At 49.8% G+C, this 18213-nt stretch overlaps 1 protein-coding gene across 1 annotated transcript; it reads right to left on the reverse strand.

Moving 5' to 3' along the window:
• Positions 1–133: 133 nt before the first annotated feature.
• On the reverse strand, positions 134–17369 carry XRCC6 (X-ray repair cross complementing 6; the record flags this gene model as incomplete). The annotated part of the gene is given in 13 exon segments (XM_084254938.1): positions 134–457; positions 2986–3099; positions 4013–4113; positions 5202–5331; positions 6708–6869; positions 7861–8029; positions 9827–10013; positions 12846–12867; positions 12870–13028; positions 13673–13927; positions 14540–14678; positions 15997–16109; positions 17291–17369. Coding segments are annotated over 13 exon segments (1824 nt in total). The 3' UTR covers positions 134–263.
• Between the last annotated feature and the right edge of the window lie 844 nt (positions 17370–18213).

Raw genomic sequence — 18213 nt, forward strand, 5'->3', positions numbered from 1 at the left:
TTCCACTGATGGCGGTGTGTTTCCAGTGGGAGAGAAAGTTAAGCTAACGGTGAGTGGCAAGTGGTCTCTGGATGCAGGCAGACATCGCTCTCCTTCACACTAAAAAGCAGTACACAGGACAAAATTAGAGCTCTTTATTCAGACAGCAGAGGAAAGCACAGCAAAGGGGATGGGGGGCACGTCCTTGGCTTCTGTCAAGTGCGTGAGCGACGTTTTTTAACTGCTGGAGAACCAAGCCAGGTGGCCAGCCATGGGGTCTCCGGTCAGTCCTGGAGGTGCTTGGTGAGCATGTCCAGCAGCTCCTGCTTCTTCAGCCCACCCTTCAGCCCGAATGTCCTGCAGGCTTCCTTCAGCATGGGCACAGTGAGCTTGCCCAGGGTGCCCTTGTTGACGTGGGCCTTCAGCTCCTCTTCAGATAACTCCACCTTGGGCTTTTTGCTTCCAGGACTTTCACTGTCTGGGAAAAACAAGACCCAGAGGGTGTGAGGGAAATGCTCCCAGGGGTGCAGGGGCCCTCAGGTGGCCCGGGCTGTGGTGAGCCATTTTCTATCTGTCTGGGCTGCCTCCCACACTGCCCAGGTAGGCAGGTGTCTAGGCAAGGCCGCTTCCCTGAAGCATAAAATGCAGAACGTAGCACTCTCGGGAGGGGTCGGAGCAGTGTGAGCACTCCCCTCACTCTGGGTGAGCAAGTTCTTCCTCACTTCAGAAAGCAATTCCAGAGCACCCCACATGGTGGTGAAACGTGCAGGCCGAGTGGGCGAACACTAAATCCCTGGGCCGTGCACAGGTGACGCTCTGTGCCAGGGCTCAGGAGACTGAGGCGGCGCTCGGGACTGGAAGGGGAGAAAGCACAGCATCGCCTGCCCCCCAACCCACTGCACCGGCGGCTCACAGATCTTCAAAGAATTTCAGGCCCAAATTCAGTCTGTCTTAACCAGATTCAGCCAAAAGGGTTATGACCTAAACCAGAAGTGGGGTGAGAGACCCCAACATGCTGTCCAGACAAATGTCACGGTCACGGTAAAGGGAGTATCGGGTTTAGGGGTAAGAAAGGACCCACTCGGGCCTCCCCGAGGCGCAAGGGGTTAAGATGCAAGCTATGAAGCTGTCCACAGCCTCTGCAGCATGGATTCGATTCCTGGCTGGCCAGGAAGCAACCCACATGGCGCAGCAGACCTCCCCTGGCTCGCCTGCTGCTCCCCTCAGCAGTGTATTTCAGTCGATCTGCCTGTTCTGCTCCCCACTCTGTCTCTGGTGAATCCTCTCACCCTCCAGTGCCTCTGGCCTGCACCCCGATTACTGTGTAGGTAAATCTTTAAAAAAAATAAAATAAAAGGGAAATTCCTGGGGGCTTAGTTGCTGCTGGCTTGTGGGCCCAGTCCCCCGATTCAGCATTAAAGACGTGTTAGATACAGCGAAAGCGCCAAGTTCTCCTTTCATCTGCTCGAATCAACAATGAACCTGCCCGGCGTGGGATGGCTGCCCAACAGGCACTAACCAGAAGTTCACAGGAAAAAAAAAATCCAATAAATTATATTTTACTCATAAGAGACAATTACAAATCAAACAGCATAGTTTTCCCTCTTTTGGGAAAACTTTTTTTTGTGAAAAAAATTTTTCCCAATTGTTTATTGAGGTGAGGTTGGTTTACGTCCCTGCATTTCTTTTAGGGATCATAGGTTCAAACCTGTACAAATGTACGTTTTCATACCACACCCATCACCAAAGCCCTAACAATCCTTCTCCATGTTTCAAAGGACCCACGCTGCCACTCTCCCCTTCTGGTTGCCTCAGTTTTGTAGAGAGATGTCAAGGCTTGTTGCTGGTTTGCTTTTATCTGACCCTCTGCTTTGTTTCTCTATATTCCACATGTAAGTGATACCATCTGGGAACTTTTTTTAAGTATATGAAGTCCAGGGCCGGTGAGAGTGCAGGGAAGCATACCCACCCCTTCTTAGCCAAGGTACCACTTTCTCTGAGGCACGTGGCACTGGCACTGACACTCTGGCTGGATGCACTGGGTCCCTCTATCCATTGCCTTAATCTTAAAAAATGAGGTGGGGGGTCTCCCTGGTGGCATAAGGGGTTAAGACGCAACCTATGAAGCTCTCCGCAGCCTCTGTAGCACGAGTTCCATCCCCGGCTGGCCAGAGAGCTACCCACATGGCGCAGCAGATCTCTCCTGACTTGCCTGCTGCTCCCCTCAGCAGTGTATTTCAGTCAATCTGCCTGTTCTGTTCCCCACTCTGTCTCTGGTGAATCCTCTCACCCTCCACACCTCTGGCCTGTACCCCAGTTCTTGTATGCATAAATAAATAAATCTTTAAAAATAAATAAATAAAATGAGGTGGGTAATGTTATGATGCAATGTTACTTCAACAAAAAAATTTTTAGGGCCTCCCGGGTGGCGCAGCGGTTGAGTGCTGGGTTGCGAAGCTGCCCGCGGCCTCTGCGGCGCCGGTTCGATCCCCGGCTGCTCCCCGGCCACCAGAGGAGGGTCCCACATGGCGCGCAGACCTCTCCTGCCACCCGCTGCTCCCCTCAGCAGTGTACCTCGGTCCTTCTGCCTGCTCTGCTCCCCGCTCTGGCTCTGGTGAATTCTCTCACCCTCCCGCGCTTCTGACTGTACCCAGTGCTTGTATAAACAAACAAACAAACAAACAAATAAATAAAACATGCCTCTATTAAAAAATAAAACCTATTAAAAAAAAGTTAAAAAAAAAAGTTACTAGACCTTTAAAAAAAAAATTTTTTTAGATGAGGCAGTTATGTAATTGTGGATATAAGTAACTGTCCAACAAACACTGCTAAGTAACAAAATAGCAAACTCGAAAAAGAACTAGCTTTTTGTGCTGAAATATGTATGTTTGTATAAGTAAGCATGTAGGTATGTATAGAAACTTCTGAAGAGAAATTGTCTTCTGTGTTTGGACCCTAAAGACAATTTAAAAAATAACCCACAGGATATACGCACCCACTCCTCACCTTGTTTCCGCTTGGCAACCTTGCCCTCGGGGTCGTAACCTGGTGGATAGACAAGTTCCTTGAACTCTTTCACCAGGGAGCCCAGTCTTTTATCCATGGCCTCAACTTTGGGTACTAGAAAATCCAAACACAAGAAGAATGGCTTGGTGGGTTGTAAGTCCGGGTTTCCTGTCCGATTGCAGCTCTGCAAGGACCAGGAGAAGCACCTAACCCTGGAGGAAGGGCCCCCAAGAAGGCAATGGACCTGGCCCGAAAGCATCCCCCAAAGTCTGCCTAACGTGTACCCCACACCTTTGGAGCTACAGGGGATGAGTACTTCTGCCAGAAGGTCCTCTCCTATATGCTTTAGAGTTTTCAATCTAAGGAACTTAAACCCGATTCCAGCTTTACGGAGAAAAGCAGAGAGGTTAAATGTCTTGCCCAAAGTCCAATAGCTGGGACGTGGGAGCACTGAGAACCAGCTTCGGAAGAGACTAGGGCAGGGCCTCGTGCGGGGGCAGAGTGCGTCACCACGGGGGGTGGGGGGGGCCGGAGGTCACCAGTGGGGGGTTCTCAGGCACAGCCCAGTCTGGAGAGGCTCAAGGCAAGGGCTCTGGGCCACTCACAGGTTCTAAGTCTAGACCCACCAGTTACACCTGTGCTTTGGGCAAGTCACGCCCTCCCGAGCTGAAACAAGGATGCCTGCCCAGTTGTGGGGACGAAGCGAGTGGACGCGGGGCGGCAGGGGCAGGCACACTGCGAGCACTCAGCAAACGGCAGAGATTGTTCGTTGACCTTGACCGACATGTAGTCCGGGGGTGGCCTAGTTCGGAGGCAGGTCTCAGAAGCCTTGCTCCTCCTCCTCTCACCACGGAACCATTCCCAACTGGGGCACTAAACTGGGCTAGAAATCTCGTGGAGAGTCTGGACAGTGAAATCAAGCCTTTTAAGCAGGCTAGGAAATGTACCCACACTACTGGTCCAGAGTGGAATGGACCAAAAAGCCTCCCATGAAAAGACCGTCTCAGCCGAGCCAGCGCCTGCTTACAGGTCAGGTCTTCCGCCTGTTCGGGCTCCATCAAATCCAAAGCCAAGGCCTCCAGGTTCCTGAAGTGCTGCTGCAGTACTGGGTTCTCAAAGCTGTCGCTTCTGGTAAGACAGTAACAACCACATGCATACGCTAAGAAATAAAAACATGAACATTTTTTCATAAAATAAAAAAAATTAAGCCCAACTCAGGAAGCACAGGTCCAAGGCCAGCCGTGAAAAAACACTCCAAGACAAGAACTGGGAAACTGGTCTCTTGCTGGAATCGACTCTCCAGTTTTCAATGTATCCTCTGATGCTAGAGAGCCAAGAGCGGATTTAAAAGCAAACGCGGCCTGCCCCTGGGTCTGTCCCCGGCAGCCATGGGCAGAGAGAGGAATGGAGGCGGCAGGCCAGAGTCCAGAGAAAAGATGAGGCCAGACGGTGGCGGAGGGGAGATGAGGAGGCCGCGCAGCAGCCGCAGCACGCGAGCAGAGACCGCAGGGCCGGCAAGGCCTACTTCCGGCGGGGGGGGTCCGCAAGGCTGCCTCACTCTTCCAAGCCTCTTCTTCCCCCATAGGGGGCATAAGACCCAGCTTTTCAGACAAGGTTAGAGTTGTATCTAGAGCAGTGCTGGCACACGGGAGACTCTTAATAATGCTTCCCTTTGCCCAATAAAGGACATCACGAGCAGGCGACATTTGGAGGGGGCTAGTATTACTTTGCCCAGAGGTAGGCAAAGGCAGGGAAGGAGCCCAGAGACAACGGAGGGAAAGCGGAAGAAAATTACACCTGGGGTCACATCGTGTGGGTTCTGAGAGGGCCCAAGTGCACGTGGGAGGGGCAGATGAGAACCAGATGATCAGCCTTTTAATCCCCCCACAATTCACACACTAACTCCCACTCACTGTGGGAGAGACAGCAACCATGGAGAAGGCCAGCTAGCAGTCTTCTTGCTGCTGCTTCCGAGAACCTGCCCAATGAGCAGCTCTGGCTCTCTAAGCACAAGTTGAGCAGCTGTGAGCGTTCAGCAACATTCCAGAGTCTTTGATATGGAAGACTCTCTGGCTCTGAAAAGGCCAGCTCCTATCAGCTAAGTGGAAAGAATAAAATCATGATCTCTTGCTCTATGCACAACTGGAATTTCCAGTAAGACTTTCAACTCAGGAGGCATTTCCAGAAGAAAAGCTTAAACTGGACCCTCCACTCACCGGTACTTGAAGCGGAGCTTCTGAACAATGGCCTTCATCTTGTCTACCTGCTCCGGGTTTGCAAGGACTTTTTCAGTAAAGGGCACCTTCCGTTTATCGTCGGCATAGGGTAGGAAGACAAGCTGGAAGCCTGGAGAAGGGAGGTGAGTTTTCTGAGACTTGACCTAGCAAAAGGTTTCAGTTACTGAGTTGTCAAACGTCGCTCAGCTCCAACTCCACCCTTCTATCTCCTCTGAAGCTGGGGCTGGGGCCCCACAAGTCCCATTTCTCCTTATCAGCTGATTCCTGCTGGATGCTGCATGGAGCGTCCAGAGGGAGTAGGGAAGGCAGATGCCCTGTTGGTGCTGCCTGGCAAAGTCTCCTTCTGGGCAGCAGCAGCAGCTGGCCGTACCGTTCTGTCCAGAGCCAGCTGGACTATGCCCCCTTCTTAGCAGGCTAAGTCTCAGCTCCATCTAGCCCTCCTCTGAGTGTCAGTCTGCGTCCTGTTCCCTCCCTTTACCGCACGCGCGCTAGATGGGAAGAGGAGAGGGTTGTCAAGTGATCTTGTTCCGGTTACTGGCTGGTTCTACAGAAATGAAAAATCTGGACTGGGACCAGCTGCTGCCGCCAGGTGAAGGGCCCTTCCTGGCACACTGACTGCACTGACCGCAAGGAAGGAGTGAGCCCCTTCGCTCTCCCCTGCCCTAATATCTCCCTGTAGCACCTACTATTGACAGAGCTTCACCCAAGGCCAGCAAGCAAAGGAGAGTCTCAGCTTCAGCAGCACAGAGTGAAAGGGTGGAACTGGAGCTGAGAGACAAGAGCTGGAAAACCAACATGCAAAGTTACTCCCAAGAATTCTGATGGTCAGGGCTAGAAATGTCTCCTGCCGGAAGAGTTCCTTTCTCAAGTTCATGGGCATCAGCTAGGCTAAATGAGAAGGAAGACCGCCACCTGCTGGCTACTTTGTGCTAATACATTTATTAACAGATTTCAAATGTGAAACCACCTTGAGAAAAAGGTATTCCAGAATTCTCTTTGCAGATAAGGAACAAAAACAGAAAGTGTAAATTATCTGCCCAAGTTGGCCAGGTAACAAGTGGCAGAGGTGGCCTGAAGCAAAGAAAAGCCGCTTCCCAACATGTAAGACTATCGTATCTGACCATGGAACCCTGGTCTTCGCACTGTGCCTCGCTGCTTTAGCACAGGTAAACCACACACCCAACGCTGCCAGGGTGCCAAAATGGCTTCTGACAAGGGGCGGTGCCAGCAGTGAGGTCTCGTGACTGTGTCAGTGACGTGCACGCAGGCCCGTGTGGTCGGGCCACCCCCGGTGTGCGGGGGTGCGCTGCATGACCACATTTGCAGCCTTCCCTAGCTGTGCACCAAACTCACCTGCAGACCTTAAAAACGCATTTCCCAGGCCCTGTTCCCAGGGGCTCTGGTTCCCAGGTCTGAGCTGGGACCCCAGGAGTGATTCTGAAGCCCGAGAAAGGTTGAGAAGCGTGGAAAATCTCTTCCACTTACCTGGGGGAGTCACCTGAACTTTCTGGTCATCCAGCTCCTCTTCCTGTGGCATCAAGGCCACAAAATGAGGGGGGACATTCTGGCGGGGGGTGTATCTGCACAGTGCCACGACTTCCTTCTCCAGACACTTGGTGAGCAGAGCACTGAACAGGGTCGAGCTCCCTGGAAAGCAACCGTCACCGAGTGTACTCCAGAGGCGCCCCCTCCTCTTCCCTCTGAGCCCGTGACCAACCCACAACTTGGCATCCACTTTCTTTTATGCCTCTGGAGGGTTATGATGCTCCAAAAGATAAGGGGTGATGGGCCCAAAGCTGAGGGGAAAAGGGGGCAGCAAAGGCATCTTCTAGGGCCTCCCCCGTGGCGCAGCGGTTGAGTGCTGGGTTGCGAAGCTGCCTGCGGCCTCTGCAGCGCCGGTTTGATCCCCGGCTGCTCCCAGGCCACCGGAGGAGGGTCCCACATGGCGCGCAGACCTCTCCTGCCGCCCGCTGCTCCCCTCAGCAGTGTACTTCGGTCCTTCTGCCTGCTCTGCTCCCCGCTCTGGCTCTGGTGAATTCTCTCACCCTCCCGCGCTTCTAACTGTACCCAGTGCATGTATAAACAAAAACAAATAAAAAAAATAAATAAATAAATAACACATGCCTCTATTAAAAAAAAAAAAAAAAAAGGCATCTTCTAGAGGCAGAAGCCTGGACACCTCAAACACTCCACTTTTGAGTGTGGACGGTTAATGTCAGCCCCCTCTTACTGACATTAGATTAAGGACAGACGCCCTAGTTGTTCATGAAAACCAGTCAGGTCACATGGGGCGGCGGGCCTGGCCACAGCGGCTCGGAGGAAGGTGGGCGGCGCAGGCACTACTATCAACACGAGGGAAGAGGCTGATCCTTTTGTTTTTATTTCCAACTCTCTGAAGCCGTAGGTTTCTAAAATGCTAATCATTGCCCCTCCTGGGTATCAGCAAAGCACACAAGCATATCAGAGGCCCCAAAAAAATCTGTCATTTGTTTAGCCCCACATTTCCAAAACGGATTTGCCCACGGAAGACTTTTAAAAGACCCCGTTAAAGCCTGTCCTGCGGTTTCCAGCATGAGGAGATTGCTCAGGGGGAGCACCGTCGGTCTCCCCAGCTCACCCGCTGGGCTCCACCACTTACCATTCACCTGGGACTCCTCGGGGTACACAAACAGGGAGGGCCTCAGGTATTGGTGCTGCTTCAGCATTACCAAGGGCTTGAACCCGATGAGAAGCAAACCTGGTTCGTAAAACCGTCTCAGCTGTTCTGTTTCTTCTTTCTCAAGCACAATCTGCCGGTTCCCATAGATCTAAAGTAGGAGGACAGGAGGACAGGAGTGAGGTGTAGAGGTTCCATGGAGATGCAGTGCAAGTTGCCACAAGACACCAGCAAGTTCTCCCGAGCAGGCCCAGCAGGGGTCTCCCCTACCACTGGAGGGAGCACTTCCCAAGAGCCTGGCAGGCAAGTCACATCTGTCACCGGATCTATATTTGGTAACAACCCTCCCAGGTTGAGGTTAAAAACTGTTTTACAAATAAACTGAGGTTCATCTGGTTGGTCACCTGTTCCAAGGGGACAGTGGAAAGGGACTGCAAGCCGGGTCTGGCTGGTGTCCTGCTCTTCGAGTGTTGAGTCCCTCCCTCACTTTTTTTTTTTTTAATATACTTTTTTTTTTATAGAGGCATGTTTTTATTTATTTATTTGTTTGTTCATTTATACAAGCACTGGGTACAGTCAGAAGCGCGGGAGGGCGAGAGAACTCACCAGAGCCAGAGCGGGGAGCAGAGCAGGCAGAAGGACCGAAGGACACTGCTGAGAGGAGCAGCGGGCGGCAGGAGAGGTCTGCGCGCCATGCGGGACCCTCCTCTGGTGGCCGGGGAGCAGCCGGGGATTGAACCGGCGCTGCAGAGGCCGCGGGCAGCCTTGCAACCCAGCATTCAACTGCTGCGCCACCGCCCTCCCTCACTTAACACACCGAGCACTCAGCGTCAGCACTGACTCGGGGTGCTCCAACCACACCTCTTTATGACAGGTGCCCAGCTGGGTCAGAGTGGGAGGCAGATATGCCCAGGCATACTTATTACTTCCAAAGGTGAATGTTTACGTTTTGATCTTAGATATGCAATTTAGTAACAGAACTCAGTTAAGTCAAATTTGAGTTTTATGAACAAAAACAAAACCCTTTTAGGGACAAAAGGTCAAGAAAAATCTTCAGTGAATAGAGGAGGGTCTGCCTGTGAATAGCCAAGATGGAAAACTAGCTGCTTCCAAAATGGTAAAGGAAATTTCTGGTTTTCTCCTTGGGAAAGTAGGGCAAGACCCTGGCTTGAAATTGGCATTCCAAAACCATGTCATCCGGCGGAACCAAAATACTAATATCTTAATTTTAGTCACTTAGCTGATACTTCTAGGTCCTGAACTTGAGCAAAAATCTCTCCCATATTTTACGTAATTTGAAAGGATGACTCATGGGATTTTAATTCTAGATATCAGACCCTTCCAGAGGGAGCGATGCTGAGAGGATGAGGGGAGACTGCACTGGACGTCTCTGCGCCTTCAGTGAAGAAAGGCAGATCTGGATCATTTCAAAACACAGGAAACAATTGGTTGGAGTGGCCTAAAAATTCTTTCCTTAAAAACAAACCAAAAAAGGGCCTCCCCTGGTGGTGCAGCGGTTGAGCACTGGGCTGCCAGGCTGCCCGCAGCCTCTGCAGCGCCGGTTCTGGTTCGTTCCCCGGCGAGGGTCCCACAAAAAAAAAAAAAAGAAAAGAAAAAGAAGAAAAAGGGTGCACTTCACCCCTACCACACCTTCCCTGCTCCCTGCTCCCCAGCTGACATCAAAGTATCTTCCCATCAAGGGGGATGCCTGCGAAGACTCCCAGCAGCACTTGCTCAGTGACCCAAGGCTGGTTTTCACCAACATCTGCTCTACCAGCCTAGCTCTCCAGGTATCACTGGTCTGATTCCAAGGAGCAGCAACTTTCTGTTTTACCAGCTTGTCTAGAAAGCTGTGCACGCGCAAACTCCTTAAATCACGAGGCTGGTCCCCGTCTCCTGCCCGGTTAGCTCTTCAACGGGGCGAAATTCAGAGAGAAGGCCGACCCACCTGGGACCTCTTGGTGTCACTGGGCAGAAGCAAACTGCCTGTATTTACATTAAACGTTCGAGTCTTGGTTTTCACTGGTTCATTTGTCTCCCGATACAGCCTCACTGGAGGAGGTCTGAAAGCTTTCTGGACCATGTTGTAAATGCCAACAGTGAGTGCTATGTCTTTGTTGAGCTTCAGCTTCAACCTGAGAGAGAGAAAAATAAAAAAGCATAATAAAAAGACTTAAAGATTTAAATTCCCTCATGGCCTATCTAAAATTCCCTCATGGCCCCCAAGCCTTCATTTCTTTTATTTTCTACAACTATCCCAAACAAGCCCTTAGGATGTAATTCTCATGCATTTTAACTACATATGGCGTTTGCTATAACATCTTGTCAGAGGCTGGCTCCCAAAATGAGTTTGTGAATGTACTGCTGAATACTTAAAATGATAAAGAATGTGCCGTAACAAAGAAGACGGTGGGCGTTTTCACTGGGCCTAGCCCCACACCAACTGCCCCACTGATTACTCTCCACCCTGCCCCATTGGTCACCCTAACAACGGGTCTTGTGTGCAGCAGCTGCTATTTCTGCTTGTCTAGTATCCTTCCCTTGCTTTTATTTTTTTTTTATTTTTTTTATAATTTTTTTTTTTTTTTATAGAGGCATGCTTTATTTATTTGTTTGCTGGTTTGTTTGTTTGTTTTGTTTATACATGCACTGGGTACAGTCAGAAGCACGGGAGGGTGAGAGAATTCACCAGAGCCAGAGCGGGGAGCAGAGCAGGCAGAAGGACCCAAGTACACTGCTGAGGGGAGCAGCGGGCGGCAGGAGAGGTTTGCGCGCCATACGGGACCCTCCTCCGGTGGCCGGGGAGCAGCCGGGGATCGAACCGGCCGCGGGCAGCTTCGCAACCCAGCGCTCAACCGCTGCGCCACCGAGGAGGCCCCTTCCCTTGCTTTTAATAATGAAATCCCAATTTTTCTTTGGGAAACACCCTACCACACTGAGGTTTTGGGGGAATATTAAGGTGCTATGGCCTCCCCTGGCCAAGTGGGACCAACTGACACAGGCTCAGGCCCATGCTCTGAGAGGCGAGGTCTAAAGCAATGACCAGAGAAGAATATGACTGAGGTGACGCCTTCTACTATCATGAGTCCTTGGAACCCCGATCCTGGAGCCACCACTTCCCATACTATCCGCGCATCTCAGGATTTTGTTTGAATATGAGGAAACCAGTCAAAGTCCATTTCAGGCACCTGCCACAGAACCTTATTATTGTCCTCTGTACAGATGCAAACACTGAGACTCAGAGATGGTAGCTACCTTGTCCAAGCAGACATCCAATAACTAGGAAAGTCTGATTCAGAAGTCATGTACTTTGCCGTTACGACACATTATTGCTCCACAATATTTATGTCAATCTCAAAACAAGCTGTTGGATATGTTTCACTTCATCTGAAATGGTTTCAGGTTAATAAATGGCACTAGTAGATGACAACCTACCTACCTTAAAGGGTTGTCATGAAGATTATGAATTCATTAGTACGCTAACAAAAAAACTCAGACAATGCCTGGCACATAGTAATGGTGCAATAAAATACTGTTATTACTTGGTTATAGCAAGAACAAGTTTGATAATCTTCTAGGCCTTGGGCACTGAGTTCTCAAACAGCTTCAGTTTTATTATTGATGTCAAATATCCTTGCTATGACTCTTTGAACAACCCGCCCACAAAATAGTAAGAATAGGCGAAGCGTATTAAGTAACCACACCATGCTGGGCGTTGTGCCTGCGTCTTCCCACTTAATCATCACCACAGTCCAATATGGAAGCACCTTTGCTGCTCCTATTTTACTGAGCTCAGAGAAGTTGCAGGACTTGGCCCAGGTCACACAGCAGAGGGGCCAGGACTGGAAACCCAGCCAATCTAACATTGAGTTGCTCTTCTATCCTCCCTGCCATTGCACCCCCACACACACACACATATATGCAAGAGCTTCCCAACATCCCATCACTTCCAGGAGGAGGCGAAGGAGAGGGGACAGGGAGCTTGCCTGAGGAGAAGCAGTTGCTAAGGGGAAAGGAGAACAGTGACAAAGCTACAACCACAGCCATGAACTGGTACCAGGGTCCTTTGATTTCATGGATTTTCTAGCAGAAAAATCAGTAAACTTGGAAACTGCTCAAAATGACCAATGGTGGGGCCTCCCCGGTGGCGCAGCGGTTGAGCGCTGGGTTGCGAAGCTGCCCGCGGCCTCTGCGACGCCGGTTCGGTCCCCGGCTGCTCCCCGGCCACCGGGCGAGGGTCCCACATGGCGCGCAGACCTCTCCTGCCGCCCGCTGCTCCCCTCAGCAGTGTACTTCGGTCCTTCTGCCTGCTCTGCTCCCCGCTCTGGCTCTGGTGAATTCTCTCACCCTCCCGCGCTTCTAACTGTACCCAGTGCATGTATAAACAAACAAATAAATAAATAAATAAAAAAAAAACATGCCTCTATAAAAAAAAAAAAAAAAAAGTGTAAAAAAAAAAAAAAAAAATGACCAATGGTCATAGTCCTTTTATTGAGGAAACTCATGTAAAATGGAAGCCTGGGGATCTTCAGGAAGAAGCGGCGAGGAGCCCTAGGGTTCCACTGTTACAGTTCTCTAAACACGATCTAACAACCCGGTTCCTATTGCTCTCCAAGCATGTTGTTGCTCTGTATTAGTCTTCGAAGGGCTTCTCATTTAATCCTCACAATATATCCTAATGAGGCAGGCACTACTGTTATCACCAATTTACAGAGAAGAAATAAACTGGTGCGTGTACCTGAGGATTTGTTAGCCCACAGCTGTCTACCCAAAGAAGCGGGCAAACAGCACACCAGCTCTTTGCAGAGCAAGAGAAGCAAGGAGCTTATGCAATCCTGAAACAAAGCAAGATTTGGCAGAGAAGCCCAGAGAGGGAGTAGCACCAACCAGAGTTAAGTGGCCAAGGAATGCATTGCTGATGCGTTTGTCACGGGTCTCGTGGGCACCTGACCCAGGCCGAGCCGCACCTGCAGAGCACGCGCTTCTGTTCTCCTTAGAGCGAACCTTCCTTAGCAGGTCCTCCAGCCTGGCCGATTCCTCAAAGTGAACCCCAAGGTCCTCATCCTCTGCCATGCTGATGATATCTCTGTAGAACAAGGAGATGTCAAAGCCCCCATCTTTCTTCAGGTGCATCAAGTCAAGGCAGATACCTGTACAAAGGCAAAAGGCAGGGGAACCAAGTTTCAGCCAAAAAAAAAAAAAAAATTTTTTTTTTTTTTTTTTTTTTTTTTAAATTAAGCTCAAATATGTTTTTAAAAGCTCCCAAAGAACCAGACTGAGCTCCTCCCTGGTGGCACAGGGGTTAAAGTCTCAGTGCTATCAAGCTATCAGCAGCCACTGCAATACGAGTTCGACCCCGCCAGGGAGCTACCCACATGTTCTGCTCCCCACTGTCTCTGATGAATCCTCTGACCCCCCACACCTCCGGCCTACACTCCAGCTCTTGTATGCATGAAAATAAAAATAAATCTCAAAAAAAGAAAAAAAAAGAACCAGATTATTAACATTTCCATAACTTGAACAAAGTGGTTAAGGAAATTAACTGCTACAGTGACTTCTAAGAACTCAATCAAATAACCACTAGTCATGGTGGCGTGAAAGTCAAGAGAATTTTCCCCTGGTCAAGTCTGCAGACAGCTAACGGTGTGGCCACGTTCAGTGGGAACATCACCCAGATATCCCCCCACCCCTACCCGATTCATCAGACTCTTTCACTTTACTCTGAATGCTTGACGGCAGCTATAGAGAGGCAATAAAATTAAGTGCCCAGTCAAGAGAACAGGAGGGATGCCACCTGTGTCTCGGAGATCCCCGGCCTTGGTCCTGGCCCGGCTGGCTTTGGCACTGTCACTGCCATGGGGGTCGTCCTCGTTGGTGAACAGCATGATCCGCTTGTGGCTCATCTTGAACTGGACATTGCTAAAGAGGTTGGCACAGACCCACAGCACCTCACTCAGTGAATAGTCGGATCCATGGCCAAGTAGCTTTTGGAAATGCTTTTTTCCCTGCTGCCCCTTAAACTGGTCGAGCTCTAGCACTCGCTTAGCACCTATCAGAGAAGGGAAGGGGGTCAAATGGGCAGAGATCAGAACAGTGTCGCTGGCCACCCTAACAGGCTAACAGAGGGCCTCGCGTCCCTTTCTCACCCCGAGGTTGTTTATCCCTTCTAGCAAGAGTCTCCACTCCAGCAAGAACCCCCCTGTGCAAGAAAGCACACAGGCACGACTTGTCCCATGTCTGGGCTTTCCTGCACCTCGGCAGATGCTGTGTTGTTTACAAACCGAAGGTCTGTGCTGTGGCAGGCCTACACAAATCTACGGGGCCATTCTGCCAACAGTGTGGCTCACTTAGAGTCTATGTCACATTTAATTAAGGTGGGTATATTGTTTTTTAAGACGTGATGCTACTGCACACTTAAATGCAGCATTTCAGTGCAATGTGATCATCACTTTTATATGTACCGGGAAACCAAAACATGTGTGTGGCTCACTATATGTGGTGCTTGCTTTACTGCGGTGTTCTGGAACTGAACCTGACCTATCTTCAGGTGCACCTGAACCCCTAAGCCAAGATGGCACCCACTGCCTTCCCAGCATCCCTCTTTGCTCAGGGTGGTGGCCTTCAAATCTAAGGAAGAAATTGATCTTAGATTACTACTGACCTGGAACGTCCAACTCCTGCAAGACATAAATATTTTTGAAATTCACAGAATTTTTGTCCTTCTCGGTACCATAGAACACCACTGCCAAGAGATCTCGATCACTGCTTATGATCTTATTGGTGTACACGTTCTGGATACACTGGAAAAATAAAAATTTAGCTCATATTTAGTTCATATTTAATGACTTACTACCGAATGTTCTCTTTTTTTTTTTTTTTTTTTTTTTTTTGTGGAACCCTTGCCAGTGGCCAGGGAGCAGCCGGGGATCGAACTGGTGCTGCAGAGGCTGCAGGCAACCTCACAACCCAGTGCTCAACCACTGCACCACCAGGGGAGGCCCCGAACTTTCTCTTGATTTTATAAATTAAAGCCATCCTAGTGGGTGTGAGGTAGTATCTCATTATGGTCTCGATTTGCATTTCTCTAATGACTAAAGGTGTTGAGCATCTCTGCATATGCTTGTTGGCCATATGTATATCTTTAAAGACATGTCTATTCAAGTCCCATGCTCATTTTAAAGTTAGGTTGCCTTTTTGTTGTAATTCTCTTTCAGCCAACTTCAAAGTATCACCTGCAAAAACGACTTACTTCCGTACCATAATTGCAGATACTTCCTTTCCTCCTTAACACCCCCATCTCTATAGAAGGAAGAGTATATTTCTAGTGCCAGGGTTAATTAACACAGAAGGTGGGAAAAGTGTATTTACCAAGGGTTCAAGTTCACACCAAGAACAAAATGAGCTTATTCTCTAACACTGCTGTTCTTTTTCAGCTGCAACTACAGGTACTGCTTATCATTCACACACATACTTATCAGAGTCCATATTTATTAAAGTGGTATTAATATTTTTGGGGGAGGGATGTTTGTTCTTTTTATTTCATTTTTTTAAAAGATTTATTTATTTATACACACAAGAACTGTGGTACAGGCCAGAGTTGTGGGGGGGTGAGAAGATTCACCAGAGACAGAGTGGGGAACAGAACAGGCAAATCAACTGAAATCCACTGCTGAGGGGAGCAGCGGGCAAGGCAGGAGAGGTCTGCTGCACCATGTGGGTAGCTCTCTGGCCGGGAATCAAACTCGTGCTACAGTGGCTGCAGCAAACTTCATAGGTTGCGTCTTAACCCCTTGTGCCACAGGGAGGCCCTCTTTTTAAAGATTCATTTTATTTATTTATACATAATAGAACTGGGGTACAGGTCAGAGGTACAGGGAGTAAGAGGATTCACCAGGGACAGAGTGAGGAGCAGAACAGGTGGATCTACTGAAATACACTGCTGAGGGGAGCAGCAGATGAGACAGCAGAGGTCTGCCATGCCATGTGGGTCAGGTCCCTGACTGGGGATCGAACTCATTCCGCAATGGTTGGCAACAGCCTGATAGCAGAGATGTAAACCCCTGCGCCACCAGGGAGGCCCTCTTTGTTCTTTTTAATTAGATAAAAAGGTAGTCTTACCTGGATACTCATGTCAAAAGGAGTCAATTCATTTTCACCCTGAGAGTCAAACATAGCCCTTGAAGCATCAACCAAAAAAATCAAGCTATCTCTTCCTGAGAATTTATAGTCTCCTGCAGCGGAAAAAAAAAAAAAAATTTTTTTTTTGCTTTTTTGGTCATATTTGTCATGTTGATCATTCACCTAAAACAGAGAAAAGTATAATCTAATGAATTATAAGATGATTATCCTTAAAACCACCACCTACATCAGGAAATCGAATCTTGCTGCATCCCCCACCTAAGTCCTCCTTATGTTCCCTGGAAATGACATCCTCACACTCCCCTGAAGAGGAACCAGGATCCTGCCTTTTGGAAATCACTTATTTGTCTTTATAGGTTTATCATCCAAGTGAACATTCCTAACACTAGCATTTTTTAATGTTTTTGAAGCCTCTAAATTGAGAGATATCCCTTCTGTCTTTTTGCCTCTTGTGATTTATCTGTTGAGGAACTAGATGTGTTATATAGTTACCCAGCTTCTGCATTTTGCTGGCTGCATTCTTTAGATGACCATGAACATAGTCTTTCCTAGTCAGAACTTAGAGAGGCTTTACCAGATTCAGATTTTTTCTGGCATGACTACATCCTAGATTGACTACACACAGGCAGAGAAATCAACTACTGTACAAAAAATAAAATAACAATGTAAGAAAAAAAGTTTTTTTGATTAAAAAAATTACACCCGGGGTGATGTGTTTTTCACAAAAGGCATATGATGTGCTGAGACTTAACCTTCTGCACCACCGGGAAGGCCCATGTTTCTCAATTTTAATGAAAACATTTAAAAAATTTTCTACCCAGAATTAAAATTGACCAGTATGCAGTCTTATTTGTTACTGTGTTGCCTGAACATACACTTCCAATCCTGGAGGCAATGGTGAGGGAATGAAATCTTGCAACTATGTGGCTGAGGCTTACTCTAGTGGCTGCACTGGGTGAAGGAATTTTTAAACCAACGTCCTAGAATGAATAAACCTACCTTCCTGCCTGAGGGAGAGTCTTACCTGGGCCACGAAAGGTGATAAAGCATACCTAAGTTCAGAGATACATATGGGCACTCAATAGCTGCCAATTTACCAGTATCCTGCAGAAGTTCAAGACTAGAAATGTCCCATAGACTAGATAGGACCTAAATAAGAGCCTTTGATGGCTTCACAAAGCTCAAAGGAGAAAGGTAGTTAAGATTCGCTGGAGCTCAAAGAGAAACAGGCAGGGAGAGTTCACACTGAAAGACACACGTCAAAGTTCCTCACCACCTGCTTCGAGGCCCTCCTCTTGTTCTTCTTCTTCGTCATCGTCCTCGTTTTTGTAATAAGACTCCCACCCAGACATGTTGGTTACTGCTCACTAGGTGAAAGAAAGTTAAAATCAGCAAGTTTAAACCTAAAAGATTTTGACTTCTAGGCCCCTTTGAGCTCTGTCCTCTGCGCTTGGGGTTATTCCTGAGGAATGTGGGTGATGGACTGTGCTGCCTGCAGAGTTCTCCATAGCTGTAGCGCAGAGGCACTCGGGCTTAGGGGATCAGCCCAGCAGCAGCCTCGCCCTAGCTATTCCCACGGTTGCTTCAGGGTCGATGGTGACCCGGGGTGGCCACTGCGCTGTACGGGTGGGGACGCCCAGCCTGGAGGTCCCCTCCGCACCATCTGCCCTGTGAGGGATCCCCGCTCCCAGGCACCCAGGCCTTCAGCGGGCCCAGCTGTCCTCATTCCGCCCAAAACGCTGCCCCAGCTCCTCAGCCCGCCACGCCCAGCGCGGTCTCAAGGGGGCCACGGCTGGGGGCCGCCTCCGCCGGGAGGAAGGGACGGGGACCAGACGCCGACTCGACCCCTCGGCCCGCACCCTGCGGAGGGGGACGCGCGCGCCCGAGGGGACGCAGCCGGACAGGCGGCCCCGGGCCTCAGCAACGTACACACCAGACGGCCACGTCCCGCCGACCTGGGGCGCAGCGAACACTTCCGCCGAGACCGGGCGCGGGGCGCCGGCACGCGCGCCGCCAGTTCTCTGGCCAATCAACGCCCGTTGCGTCATCACGCTCCGAGCGCACGTTTCCCCGGCGCGGCGCCGCGGCCGCCCCCACCCGCGGTCGGCTCGCTTCCCTGACCGCGCCGCGACGCCGCGAAAGCCCCGCCCCCGGCGAAGCCCCGCCCCCGCCGCCCGGCCGGCCGGCGCGCACATG

This window comes from Talpa europaea (assembly GCF_964194135.1).
Source record: "Talpa europaea genome assembly, chromosome: 15".
Classification (NCBI taxonomy): domain Eukaryota; kingdom Metazoa; phylum Chordata; class Mammalia; order Eulipotyphla; family Talpidae; genus Talpa; species Talpa europaea.